Here is a 14,048-nt window from a genome sequence, read left to right as displayed (position 1 = left end):
TCCTGCTGATTTGTGTGAGCTGAGCTGCTCCTGCACAGGGTCAGAGGAGTGCTGCAGTGTTGGGGGTGGGTGGTGGGGGAGGAAGGCTGCCCCTGAAGCCCTTGTGGCATCTGGGTGCTGACTGCCTGGGTCATGCCTGAGACATGAGGGTCTTAACCCTGAGCTGTGGGCACTGGGAGAGCTGTGGAGCACCTGCACAGCATCAGTGTGGAGAGTCCCCATGAGTCCCTTTTGGAGACAGCAGGCTGACACTTGGGGCAGATGTGTATGTTGCCCTTTAGAGTTATTTTGGAAAGTGTGCAATTTTGTCATGTGTGTCTTACATTACTGAGGTAGTCTGTGAGTGCTGTCAGTGATTTCAGTGTATCTTTCTAGCCATTTTGGAGAAATAACTTCTGCTAAAGATATTAGCTGAAATTTAGAGGTGGGCAGGGGGTGTAACCCCATTAAAAATAAAACAAAACTAAAAACCTACATTTCCATAGATTATAATAATTTAGACTTGCTTTTATGGCTTCCTGGAACAGCTTTGGAGTGAGTATCAGTGACCTACAGAATTCGTCTGTGGGCTGGGGCCGAGGAGACGTTTGCATGGTTTCCATGTAGGTATTTATAGAGTAAGTAGATCTCAGGAGCTGCTGGTTTAGTCATCACTCCCTCTAGAATGATATTTCATAGCATTTCTGTGTAAAGGTTGGCTGGCAATTGTATTTTTGCACTAAATTTAAAATGTGTGTCCAGGAGCTGTTTGCAGGATGGGAAAGGACATCTGGGTATTTCAGAAGCTGTTCTGGTTTTCTTCTCTCCAGCAGGATGAAGCATTGTGATACATTATGTGTATTTTCTAAATACCTTTCAGAAAATCAAAGTAATGTGATGGCAGAAGGCGGAGGAGGGGGGAATAACCTCTGAATTAAGGCCTGTAAATTAGTAATTTCTTCATTCCCCGAACACTCATTTGCATAAGATCAGAAGCTGTTTTCCTGATTGATACAAAGCACATCCCTAATGGAGTGCGCCGGAAGCTCAGGCTCCTGTGGGTGAGGAGTGTGGAACTGCTCTGTGTTACACTCACAGCCAAGCTGGTGACAGGGCAGGTTTTATCCAGGCAGCCTCAGAGCTGGTCACTGCAATGGGCACCCGTGATGCCCAGATTCAGCAGTGGCACCCCAGGGCCTAGGTGCGCTGGCAGGGCTTGGGCTGGCAGCAGGGAAAAGGAGCAGAGGTCTTAAAATCAATGTAGTACCTCATGCCATTGGAAACAGGTCACCATTGGAAGGAGGGTTGGAGCATAAGAGAGCTCAGTGTTGAATAGAAGTTACAGGTTGTGCAGTGTAAGTGCTTTTTACCTGTATCTGACAGCCATGTGACATTTAGTGCTTCCAGGGCAAAGAGTATTTCCAGCTAAGAGCAGCAGCCATCGAGGTCATTGTCCTGTCACACCATGGCTGTTCCACTCATCTCCTGCATTTATTTAATTGCCATTCTCTTGGACCTAGTGATCATGGTTTTCCTAAAGCTTCCCCTTGCTCTTGTCAGTTTAATCTGCAAAATATCTCCTTTTTATTCCTCTGCTGGATTTCCTGGGGGCTGTGTGTGGCAGCTGTAATTGTGGTTTTGTGACAGGGACCAATTGGGACTGCAAACAGGTATCATTTGTGGCTTCGTTCTGATCTGCAACCTGGGTCAAGCAAGGGAGTTTGGCATAGTTTGTTATGCCAGCACCTTTGAATTCCTCAGTCTTCCCAGGAAAGAAAAGCTTTAAGCCTTTGACCATCTGTTGTGCTCCAAGAGCTCCCCTGAATGGTCTCTATAACCCCATGGATATATATTCAATAGCATTCACTATTAACTTTGCCTGTTCTGACTTGGGGGGGAAAAGAGTCTTCAGGCATCTTTGGGGCACAATATTAAAATGGTTGAAGAATTTTATGCCTGAATTCAATAACAAACATGAATAAAATTGATTCATTTTTTCCCCTTTCCTTGAAAGAGCAAATAAGATCCCTTAGAACAAGATTTATTTCAGTGTTTTATGCTGACGGGCATTTCCTGTAATTTTGACTTGTTTTGAATTAGGGAAAAAATGTACTACAGTGTCCTAGTCCCCAGTTTTCCATTTCGCTAAAGAACTAAATATGTTGTTGCATTTTGAAACCACTGAAGTGGATTGCAAAAGGTTCCACATTTATTTTGTTTTTAAATAAATTAAATCACTTTAATTGCTAATTACATGTTGCAGAACTGCTAAGATAACTTTTAGTTCTGCATTGTTGTAAAATTTAAAAATAAACTTCAGCTTTCAAACACAAAAAATAATTTTCCTTTTCTGACACATCTAAGACTGTTTCGGACAAAGAGAACATAGAGGTCTCCTCCTGCCCAGGGGCAGGTGGTGAATCGTTAAAAATCCTGCCTGGCAGCCGAATTCTCAGCAGCCTTCTCACCTCTAGCCCTACTAAATAAAGTTGCTCTCCCAAATATGTCCTGATGAGATTAAGTCCTTAATTCCATCATATTTTTTATGGGGATGGATCCTGACATTTTGCTCCTACACAGGCACACCACAGTAAATTTTGGGTGATCAGTGCTACAGCTGTGTGTTTTAAGCTGTGAGGTTGTCTGGCTGCACAGAGCAGACATGTAGGCTGGGTGTACACCTTTCCACTTGTACATTTTGGACAGCCTTGTCCTGCACTGCTTTGGCAGCTACAGAAGGACTGAAGCTCCTAGTTTGAATCCAGAAGCTGATAAATATGAGATAAATGTACTATTCCTGAGGGAAGGAGGCTGGGAATCATCTTAGAGTTGAATGACTGACTATCACTGGTGAAGTAAGTCCAGAAACATCAAAGTATATTGAGATCTTTTCATTACATAAGCTTGGTTTATTACATCTAAGTGAACAACACTAATGAAGTTTAGGTGTAATGAATTGCTCCTTACAAAATGTATAATATCAGGAACAGTCTGTCTGATTTTCTGTGTTACTGGAAGGTTCTTTTACATAGTTTCATTGCTGCTACTTTTTAAATGAGTGGCTATCAAACTGCTGAAATGTGCCCTACAGAAGATTGCTGGTAGTTCTACCAGTGGCAAAGCGTTCTTTTGGGCTTCCTTGACAGATACACACTGTTGCAAATGTGTATACTTTTTCATTTCTCCCTTCTCCTCCCTTTTTAATTATTTCCTTTCGAAGAATAAGGCAGAACCAGATGTGCTTCATCTGGTTGAGGCTGCTGTTGCCCAGATTTTCTTGCTGCTTGCTTACACGTTCTTCTTTTGTACAGGTAAAAGAGGAATGCAGGCTCCTCAACGCTCCCCCGGTGCCACCACGGAGTTCAAAGCCATCCTCCACCAGTCCTTCCATCCCTCCTCGCACAGCAAAGCCTGCTCGACAGCAGACCCGCTCTCCCAGCCCCACGCTGTCCTACTACTCTTCTGGACTGCACAACATGTATGTGTTTGAGCTGTGGGAGCACCGTGCTAGCACTTTCTGAGAAAGTTAAATTTAGCAGTGTTCTTTTCGAAGGCACTTGTTTCTAAGGCACAGTGTGGTGTCAGACTTGCAGTAAAACGGGCTAACCTGTCAAGTTGTTGTTAAAGATTGAAAAGGAAGAAAAGCTCCAGCAGAAACTATATTTTACTAGATAGGACATAGCAATTTATATTAAACACGTGCATGCATTGCTAGAGGTAATATCACTCTTAGGTGACATAGGCTGTCTATGTTAAGAGATCTAAGTTAAGATCTAAGATCTAAGAGATCTAAGAGGTCTAAGTTAAGAGATCATGTATAGTTCTCCATGTTTCTTGAAAGGTTTGAATCTTCAAACCAGACCACCTCAATGCTAGTTTTTGGGTGGGATTTCAGTGCTGCATGCAGTGCAGCCAGCTCTGATAATCAGGGACACAAAAAGAGTGTGTGGTAATCCAGAAATGTGTTGTGCTAACTGTATGGACACATACGGGGTGGATGTGATGGAGGACAGAAAGACCAGCAGACACCACTGAGTACTAAGTAAGGTATAGCAGAGGGGGGCTAGACAGCTTCCACATCAAACACACTTCAGCACAAACCCAAGCCACAATCCAGATAATCCACCCAGGCTAGCTGAAAGTTGACAGTAAATTCTGAATTATGTGGCTGCATAGCTTTTCTTAGTGGTACAGTGTCTTTCCTTCAGCTTCAGAAAGTATATTCACCTTCTGAAGCCTCGCCTCCTTTTGGCCTTGGTTGTCTTCTTGCCATTATTTTTGGTACCCCTTCAATGACACAATGCTACCTGTGTGGATGCTATAAATTCATCCAAAACATCACTGAATTAATTTTAGCCTGGATGCAGTTGGTATAATAACTTAGGCTGAAATTGCCTTACTAAGTCATACTGCACATTTGCAGCTTAGTGTTGTGGATCTGGCAATGATCACTCTAAATCAAGGCTGCTTGCTTATTTTATGAAAGCCTGTTGGGTAGTTCTGTCAAGGTCTACTCCACAGGAGGCTGAGCACAAGACCTCCCAGCTTTAGGGGCCCACCAAATGCTGCTTTCTCTCTTTGTAGCTAAGAATACATCTGCCTTCCAAAAACTAGGGAAAAAATAGGAAAACAGAAGTGAAGTTTCTCAGGAATGCAGAAAGTTACAGTGAGATGGGGGTCAGTCTTTTCTCCCAACTAACAAGCAATAGAATGAGAAGAAAAGGCCTCAAGTTGCACCAGGGGAGGTTTAGATTGGATGTTAGGAAAAATTTCTTCCTGGAAAAAGCTGTCAAGCATTAGAACAGGCTGCTCAGGGAAGTGTTGGAATCACTATGCCTGGAAGTGTTCAAAAAAAAGTATAGATGTGTCACCTGGGGACATGGTTTAGTGTGGACTTGGCAGTGCTGGATTAATGGTTGGATGGATGATCTTAGAGGTCTTTTCCAACCTAAATAATTCTGTGATTCTATGAAAAGAAAGCCTTGATTTTCACAGTATTTGCATGAAATTCATCTCCAGCTGGGTCCAGACCAGGTGTCTCCATTTTGGTAGAGCAGACCTAGTGCTGCAGAGGAAGCTACTAGAAAATTGCCATTGTGCAGAGTAACCAGATTGCTTTGCCATTTATATCAGTAAACTTGTTTTCTGGATCATGAAGGGTTACAGACAGTATTTTAAACAGAAACAAAATCAGTATTATTTGTCCTTATCTGCCTCTAAAAATGCCTGATACCTGACTTCAGCTGTATTTGAGGCTTGTCTTGCATCCTTTCCCACTGAGTCCCAGGCAGTTCATTTTAATGGAGGCCACATAAGGAAGCACTTTGAAAATGTTAAAATGTTTTCAGAAATTCCCTTAGTCTTTGAACGCAATAAATGTTCCAGTTCTAGTATGGAATTAGAGAACAGAAACGGGATCAATCAATTTAATTGCTCTGCATTGTTAGTTGTTTACAACACCTGACTGACTATTGTCTCAGCTTGATGACTTGGTTTTTGAAAAATGATTTGCACTGTGTGCAATGCACCAGTTGGCCTTTAAGCAACCAGAAATAACTAGCTGATGGTGTATCCCTGTTGAGGGGGCAAAACTCTATGTCTCGTATTGAAAACATCCAGCTGCTTTACCTATCAGACTTGTATTAGTGACATAAACAGAGGAAAAGTTTGGAAGGCACAAAATCGAGACTGAGAGATGGTTAGAAAGAGGGAAACTGTATTTGTTGGGACAGATATTTTCCATTGATGTAGATTAGGACTGTTTTTACACATCTGCACTCTGTATTTGATCTGGGCAAGTCCAGATTGACCTCTCTGATCCACTGTAAGCACACAAGGAAGTAATTTTGTGTCAATCCATTGAAAACTGTGCTGTTTTTTTGATAGCTCCATTGATCCATTTTGATAGCTTGATCCATTCTGAAGCAGTGTTCACTGAGTTGTCATGGGGTGACTACTGAGTTTTTACTTGAGTAGTTAGTTTTCAGGAGAGAGAGACAAGTCATTAAAACAATTTTTTTCAGCTGTTGGTTTCTGTCTGTTGTGTTGAGTAAGGATTTTATAAGTCTGCTAATTGTTTTCCAGTGTTCTGGTTTAGTTGGCCAAAATTCCAAAGATCAGCACAATCTTTCAGATTTTCTTTTAGAAGGTGGCATAAAATCAGCAAACATTTGCTTTTGATAACAGATTGTGTGCTTTTGTTGTCATCTCCATCTCTTGGGAGCACCTGGATATAAACCATCAGTACCCTTGGGCAGGCTGAGCTTAGTTCACCACCTGGAAGTGGATCCAGGGTAACTTTCTTTAGGTGCCTTTGAAGAGCAAGTGTTTAGCATCAAAGCTTTTTAAAGATCCAGACACACCAACAGGTTACTCTGGGTAAGCTTAAAGCCTGATACATTGGCACAACCAGCCAGGTCTGCTTACCCTTCCAGCTAAAACTCTTCCTTTGGCCATGAGCGTTGTCTCACTCGGTGTCTCTATACTCTGCACTGGTTCACGTGGCCTAGGGCAGTGGTGACCTGCCCTCATATGAGCTTTTGCATACCATGACACATCTGTGGTATATATATAGAAAAGTGCTGGATTAGTACATCTTTCTAGTGTATGTGAGACTGTTTCTTATCCATGGTGGTGTCCCTCAGGAATTCAACAGTGAAAAACTTTGTGAGATGAAACAGAACTGAATTGAGGCATCAACTTTCTTATGAGCTTGAATAAACAAGACCTGGGCTTTGGGGTATATCAGCATCTTGTCAGGCTTGTAGAAGGGGTGAAGGAGTTGTCAATACATTAATTCAAGCATGTTAATTCAAATGTGAAAAGTTCTGCTGGAGGAAAGAAGATTCTTTCCTTGTGGTGGTCACCTTCCATCAGATGAATTATGAGTTTATTGAAATGCCAATTTTTTTCTTACTAACGACATCCTTTCTGCTTTGTTCCTTAAGTAATGTCACAGAGAGCGACAACACCAACCCTACTGAGAGCACACCTGTTTCCTGCTACCCATGTAACATGATGAAAACTGAATCCAAAGAGCCTGACAGCACAATGCCTTTGGGAAGCCCCTCAGCTGAAGCTCTGCCTTCGAGGTTATCTTGGCCAAACCATTTTTCAGGAACTGCTGAAGGCCTGAATAGGAGTGATTTCCTGCTTGATCCAAGCAGGAGCTACAGTTACCCCAGACAGAAGACTCCAGGTACGCCAAAGAGAAACTGTCCAGCACCTTTGACTTTTGACTTCGATGGATGTGAGCTCCCAACAGGGTACTCCCCGCTGACTCCAACAGAGTTCACAAACACCATCTCCAGCTGTCCAAAGTCAGCAAGTTACTCTCTAGACTGCACTGATGAGAAAACTCTGGGAGTCAGCAACACAAAGCAGAGCCATTCGTGTCCTGCCTTACCTCCTCGGGCACCGAAGCCAAGCGAAGATAAGACAGTTACAGACATGTGTCCCTTACCACTGAAAATAGATGGTGCCGAGGAGGAATCAAAAGCTGGCTCTCCAGCCGTCTTGGAGGATCAGTATCTGGCTAAAAAGGGCATGCAGGATACATTCTCTGTGTCTTACCACTTCTCATCTCCCCTCCACCTGCAGTTAGCACCAAGGTCTTGTGGGGATGGCTCTCCCTGGCAGCCACCCACTGACCTTTCTGGACTCTCGATAGAGGAAGTGTCTAAATCGTTGAGGTTTATTGGTCTGTCAGAAGATGTCATATCATTTTTTGTCACAGAGAAGATCGATGGCAATTTACTGGTTCAGCTTACAGAAGAAATCCTATCAGAAGACTTCAAGCTAAGCAAATTGCAGGTTAAGAAAATACTACAGTTCATTAATGGCTGGCGGCCCAAGATGTGATGCTGGCTAGTTTTCAGTGAAACTGTACTCAATACATTAGAGCTAATACATCACTTCCTGGTTTTTTGCACTAAAAATCCTTCTTGTAAATAGTAGTAGAAAAATTCTTACTATGCAGATAAACATTTTTCAGTGGTGAATGGAGTTTTTTTTTCTATGTCAATAATAAAGGTAGAGAATCTGCAGAGGTGTGCCTTTGTGCATCCCTGAACATTCAACAGCTGCTAAAAACAGGACACTAAGGGAACTTTGACTCCATAGTCTGTAAAGACTTGGTCATATTTATTACTGAACAATTTGATGCTGAAAGACACACACCAATCCAGTTTACAGTTTTGTGTTAATTGCAAAAAAAGATAATTCTTACGGGATTATTTCTGTTCACATAATATTTGGCAACATGCTGTGACTTGCAGACATACAAAAGCATTGGTTTTGACACTACATCTGAAAATGTTAAGAATTGCTGTGAAGTGCCACTAATACACTATTCTTGCAGCATTATTTTTATTAACAGTATCTTCCTGACTATCTGTAACGTGGATGCATTTTCCATGTTACTTTGAGCAAAAAAGAGTTAAATGTTTCTAAACCAAGAGTCAAGCTTAGCTCGTAGCCCAGAGGGGAGGGAGAAGGGGGATTTTCTACTGAGCCACTCTGCCCTGGCCAATTAAAAGTTTATGACCTGTAGATTTCAAAAGTTGCTTTTGTAGTTGGATGACTGGAGTAAATAGCATGACTTCTGGTCGTGCAGCTTTCTCATGGGAAAAGCAATTCAGTGCACAGGCTCTTTTCTCAGCAGATCCTGCCTGCTGCAGCAGCCTGCTAGCACAGCCCTTGCAGGAGCCATGCTGTGGTGAAAGGTAACAACTCCTTGTGTTTCTTCTGCTGCTGTTCTGATTGTCTGAAAATGTGCTTGGTCTGCTCTCCTCTTCCTGCAGTCAGACCTGTGTGGGAAGGTGACAGTGCTCCTGTGTCATGCCTTTGAAATAAAGTTCTGGCAATGTGGGAGGGATCAGAAACAGCATGGCATGCTGCTGAGAATGGGCTGAGGGAGCTTTTGGGCCATGCCACAGGAAATGCTTGTGATCTTTTCAGTTCACCTGTCTTGTTTGCAGTGGGCTAGGAGGATGTGGGTGTCAAAGTGGGAGGGGCTGTAGCATCAAAGGCTGTGCTAATTCAGTTGCCCAGCTGCAAAAACTCACTGCAGTAGATGTCACATGGAAGCAGCAGTTAAAAGGGAGCACAGAGATGGTGAGTGGGCATTAGTCTGCCCCTGGAGACCTCTCAAATTTAACTGCTCAAAAGGCTAGGAGTAGGATTAACTTTTGATCATCCTTTGTGGATTTCTTATAGTTGACAGAGCTCTCTGAAATGTGTCTGAATAACCCCAGGATCCCCCTGCCTTTATATACTGGATTTGTGGAGGTCCTCAGGAAACAGACTTCCTCCTCAGTGCACATGCCCAGGATCCTCAGGTGATCAGAGCTAGGAATGCTAGAGCAACTTTACCTTCACCTACTGCTGAGCAGAGCCCTGGCCAAGAGAACACCATCACTTGCCTTGCTTACCTTTTTGATGTATTAAAAAATATCTCCATTGGTAGGGCATGTAGTTGGGAGCATCAAGAGAAAATACAGAGCAGAGACAAAAATGCTAGAGTTGCCTGTTCTCTCAACCATATTGACTCATTGAAAATTATTTGTAGCAAATAGAGCTTTCTGTTGTTGGGACACATTTCATGTCATGTCGCCATGCCGAAGCCAAGATACATTATTTGTCTTCCAGTAACGCAAACCACCAGTTCTCAACTAGGAAGCAAAGCCCAGTTGTTGTGGGTATTGTAGAGCCAACAAATATCCCAATAGAAAATCCCCCAAGAGTTTATAATCCTGTTTTTTGTAGTGTATTGACTTTAAGCAACAGATCAATAGCTTTCTCCAAATGCTTTTTAATTAGCATTCTAAAGTTTTTTTTTTGCTTCAAATAAGACTAGAGCAAATTCAGATACTGTTCAGATGTGCATACTTGTTGACCACATGCAAGTCGAAACCAACTGCCTTTTAAACCTCACTGTGTCAAATGAGTGTTCAAATATGAACAGGCCAAATCTTTAATGTCAGGTACATTGTTCTGCTCAGCTTGTTAATTCCAGGTAAAAAACCCCCAAAATATCTCAAAAACAAAAAAGAAAATATTACAATCTTGGTAATATGAGCATTAAATATTGCTAACAGCCCCCCAGAATATTAACACCTTGAGAAAATAGTTTTCTTTGGCTGTGGATTCATACCAATTTGATTATCTCTGCTTACCTGCTTGAAGTGGTTATTCTTGCAAAGAGAATGGTGGAAATTGCATTCATGACCGTGCTATATTAACATCCCATGTGCATAAACAAAAATAGAACTGGCTCACAGAAAGGCCTAGAAATGTGCATTGATTGCAGAAGCTGAGCCTGTGTGCCAAAGTACAGCTAAAACCTCTAACTGCAGACTTGCTATTGATGGCCTTCCAGTTGTCTCATTCTGCTTGGCACTTCTTACTTACTTTTATGCATATGTATTAGCATTTAACTTTTTCTTTTGCCCTTAGCCACTCATCGCCTTCACTTTCCAAGCCGTTTTTGGGGATTTAGGTGTTCCTAACATTTGTGTTCTGTGAATTACATGGCTCCAGTGTCGATCTGCCTGCTGTGGTACACAAGCTGGACTGAAGTGTCTGCTCTGGTGAAATCAGCAGAGTGATGAGCAGACTGGGTGTGTGGAGTGTTGTGGCTCAGCCTTTGGATCCTAGGTTATGGAAAGGGCTACCTTTCAATGGCAACTCCCAAGCACAGCACAGAGGTCAGCAGTGGGGAAAACCAATCTGATTTTGGACACTAGTGGAGTCCAGCCATGTTGATGGGAGTTGTGTTGATTGTCTTTGGGGCCTGAGAGCTGTAACCATTGAGCATTGTGCCAGAGTGGGCCTAAAATCACTTACATTTTCGAGGCAGCCCACTAAAATAGGCCAGTCCTAGCCTTGGATTTCTTTCCTCAGATTAAATAAATGTAAGGCCTCTGGCTCTTACTTGGTTATCGGTGTCTGAGCTGTGTGTTATCCTTGGGGGTTTTGTTTGTCTGGGGGTTTTGGTAGCAAAAAACACGTCATGTCATTCTGTATGGAGCTGTCTCTCTGTCCTGCACCAGGAACCACATCCTTTCTATGCAACTGTCATGGCACAAGGACTGATGCTGCCTTCAGCAGTGAAAGCTGGATTCTGGCACGGAGGCTTTCCTGGAGGTGGACACCGAATTGGGCAGGGAAGGAATGGAGAGGAAACTTGAGGGGAAATGCTAGTTTCTTTCAAGTGCTCAGTGTGCCTGGGATGATGATTCTTTGTCTTGCTGCCTGCCTGGCTAACCAAAGCTGTGTTGACAGCAACTCAAAGTGCATATTTGCATTCTTGTTCTTGCCATATTGTAAAAATTGCCGATGGCTAGAAACTTAGACAGAAAACATTTGGTCCATCCAAAATTAGAAGGGAAATACATTTTGAAGTGTTCTTTTCAGCTAGAAGCAAGGGTTAGAATTTACTGTGTATTTTCTAATAGAACAGGTTTACTTGCCACTTAAAAGAACTTTGTTCCTTAACAACAGCTTCAAGAGAAACAGCGTAAACAGCAAAGATGCCTGAAAACGCGTTGTGTTTCAAACCTGTCTATAAATAATTGTTTTCTCTTATGTTTTCATCTTGAATTAACTTCTTGGTTGTCCCACCACAAAACAAATTGTGCTGGCACCAGCTTCTTGTGTGCTTCCCAGTGGGTTGCCTGCCTGTAGCACAGGCCAGCCAAGTTCTGCCTGCAGGCCAGGCAGGGGGTCACACCATGGTACTTAACAGCCAAACACCAGCCCTGTGAGAGGACTACAGCTTAGCCCAGCTCTCCTGGCTCCTCTTTCTGATGCTCTGAAATTGCAGCATTCCTGTATGCAAACCAGAAGGTACAGATGAAATCCTAATAAGCAAGAGGGATTGTCGTTTTTATTTATAGGGATGGCAGGGCAGTGGGGAAATGCAGGCCCCTTGTTGAGACCTAGCAATAAATGACTCTCCATTTTGTTATGTCTTAAACTCCTGGTATCAGACTTCACAATTTTTGTGTGTAATAACCAAATTTTCAGTGTGAAAATCTGCAGAGTGATTCTCTTGTCTTGGACAATCTTCTGAATTGTATTAAAAATATGTTTGTTCTTAGCTCTTTAGATTCACTTCGGGTACGTCAAAAAAGTAACACTTGGGGAAAAAAATAAAAGAAAAAGCCCCAAAACTTTGGCTTAGTACATTTCCGTTATAAAACGAAGCATGGGTTTTGTGGAATTCTGTGCTGTTTTGGGCTTTTGTGTAAAAGGCTGGAGGCAGATTGTTATTTAAACCAGGTGCAAATAAATATCCCTGTAATGTATATGAACAAATTTAAACTGCGTATTGTAAGTATATAAACTGTATATTAAAGACACTATTTTCATGATACTTCAAATGCGTACAGATTTTGTTGTACTAAATTGGTCGGGTTGCATGTATTATATAAAAGGGTTGGTTTTCATTTAGTAATTTCACTGACTTATCCTCTTGCTCATCTCAGTATAATTTCGAAATAAGCACTTTTCAAATAGTGAATTTCGCAAAGTAAGATTGGGATAATTGAGAGGAGCAATCAGGCTTTTGCATTTAACCTCTCAAGACGTGTTACTTTTCCCTGTCTTGTAATTTCACTCATTCCCCTTCAGCAAGAGTATTGAGCTGTGTTTCCCCAAAGAATTTGTTGCCAGACAGCTTGCCAGTCTCTAGTAGACATCACCTAAAACATTATTTTCCCAAGCCCTATTATCTTTATTTTGGAGGAAAGCATTCCATTATAATTTGGATATGCTTTCAAGTGCAAGACCATGCGCAAATATTCCTGCTTTGCAGAAAGTTTCTGAGGCATTTATTGGCTGGGGCGGAAATTAGAGACAAAACAATGTTGTGCTGTAAGGCTGCACATTGCCTGTTCTCACTTCCTTTGATATTGGCAATGGAGGGAAAGGTCAACTCTACAACCATCAAGGTGTTGTGCAGCTAAGTTGCTACTGTGCCAAATTCATTTGGGCTGAAGCTTCATTGGCTGATACCAGGTCAAGAGAAAGTTTACTACAGCACAGCAGTAGTTGTGGGAGGGTTTATCGAAGGAATCATTAATATATGTTTATGAGATATAAAGCAGGGCAGAATCTGACACAGTAGTTGCTGTTGGATTTGAGACAGATGGGGTTTACTTGCCTCCGACCCTCACACCTGGGAGAGGAAAGAAGTGTGTCTGGAGGCAGGATGTGCATCACAGAGGGGTGAGAGGAGGGACAGAGAGAAGCAGAATTGCTTTCACAAGTTAAGAAAAATCTCATTCACCATGAGCAGGTCTGTCTAGGGCACATCTCAGCTCCCCTCTCCTAAGAAGGGAAAGAAAAATTCTTAATTTTTTGAATGCTCTGGTCAGTTGGGTCCAGCCTGAGCAAAAAAATCTACAGGATACAGGATGGCATTCACTGCATGTAGGGGGAGTGAAGGGCTGTATCCAAATCAAAATATGTCCATCTCCCTATAATGAAAGTGCTGTTCTAAACCAGGCAGGTAGATTATTTATATATATATATATATATTATGCATAGCAGTCACCAAGCCTGACACAAATCTCCTGAATAGTCACCATGGCTACCTATAGACATGAATAAATAGAGGCAGTGTTGGGACCTGAAACCACAGCTCTCTTCTCTTTGGAAAGTGCAAACTTAATGCTCTTGGACATGCTTCTTCTCTTGATGTGATACAATCAATTAGATCTCTCCTGGGTCTGTTAGGTGTGTATATTCCATGTCCTCCCTCTCACTGGGGCTCCTTGAAGCAGTCCTTGAGCTGCTGTGGGACCTGGGGTGCTGACAGAGCCTGACATCCTGTCTCATGTCGTCGCTGATTAATCCCTGAAGTCCTTGGTTGCAGAGGGCTGCGCTAGCTCAGGTCGTCACTAGCTTGGGGCGCTCTACACCACGCTCTGCTGCCCAGGTATAAACACATTTTATGTTACCAGATGCACACGTCACATGCAACCACTCTCTCCTGTGCACTGAGTGACTCAAAGCTGCAAACCTGGGCAAAGCTCCCGTGTTCTCCCCTTTTTCTGTGCCGTGAG

At 42.6% G+C, this 14,048-nt stretch overlaps 1 protein-coding gene across 1 annotated transcript in view; it reads left to right on the top strand.

Moving 5' to 3' along the window:
* The window catches only part of GAREM1 (GRB2 associated regulator of MAPK1 subtype 1), a 105,215-nt gene extending 92,860 nt beyond the window's left edge, over positions 1-12,355 (top strand). The window contains exons 5-6 of the mRNA XM_031066612.1: positions 3,291-3,457; positions 6,927-12,355. Of these exons, the coding sequence (XP_030922472.1) occupies positions 3,291-3,457; positions 6,927-7,839 (1,080 nt within the window). The 3' untranslated portion in view covers positions 7,840-12,355. The remainder of the gene's footprint in view (positions 1-3,290; positions 3,458-6,926) is intronic.
* The last annotated feature ends 1,693 nt before the right edge of the window (positions 12,356-14,048 follow it).

Source organism: Geospiza fortis, unplaced genomic scaffold (genome assembly GCF_000277835.1).
Source record: "Geospiza fortis unplaced genomic scaffold, GeoFor_1.0 scaffold53, whole genome shotgun sequence".
Taxonomy (NCBI): Eukaryota; Metazoa; Chordata; class Aves; order Passeriformes; family Thraupidae; genus Geospiza; species Geospiza fortis.
Note: the sequence above shows the minus strand (reverse complement) of the source record. Positions and strands in the feature narration are given on the sequence as shown.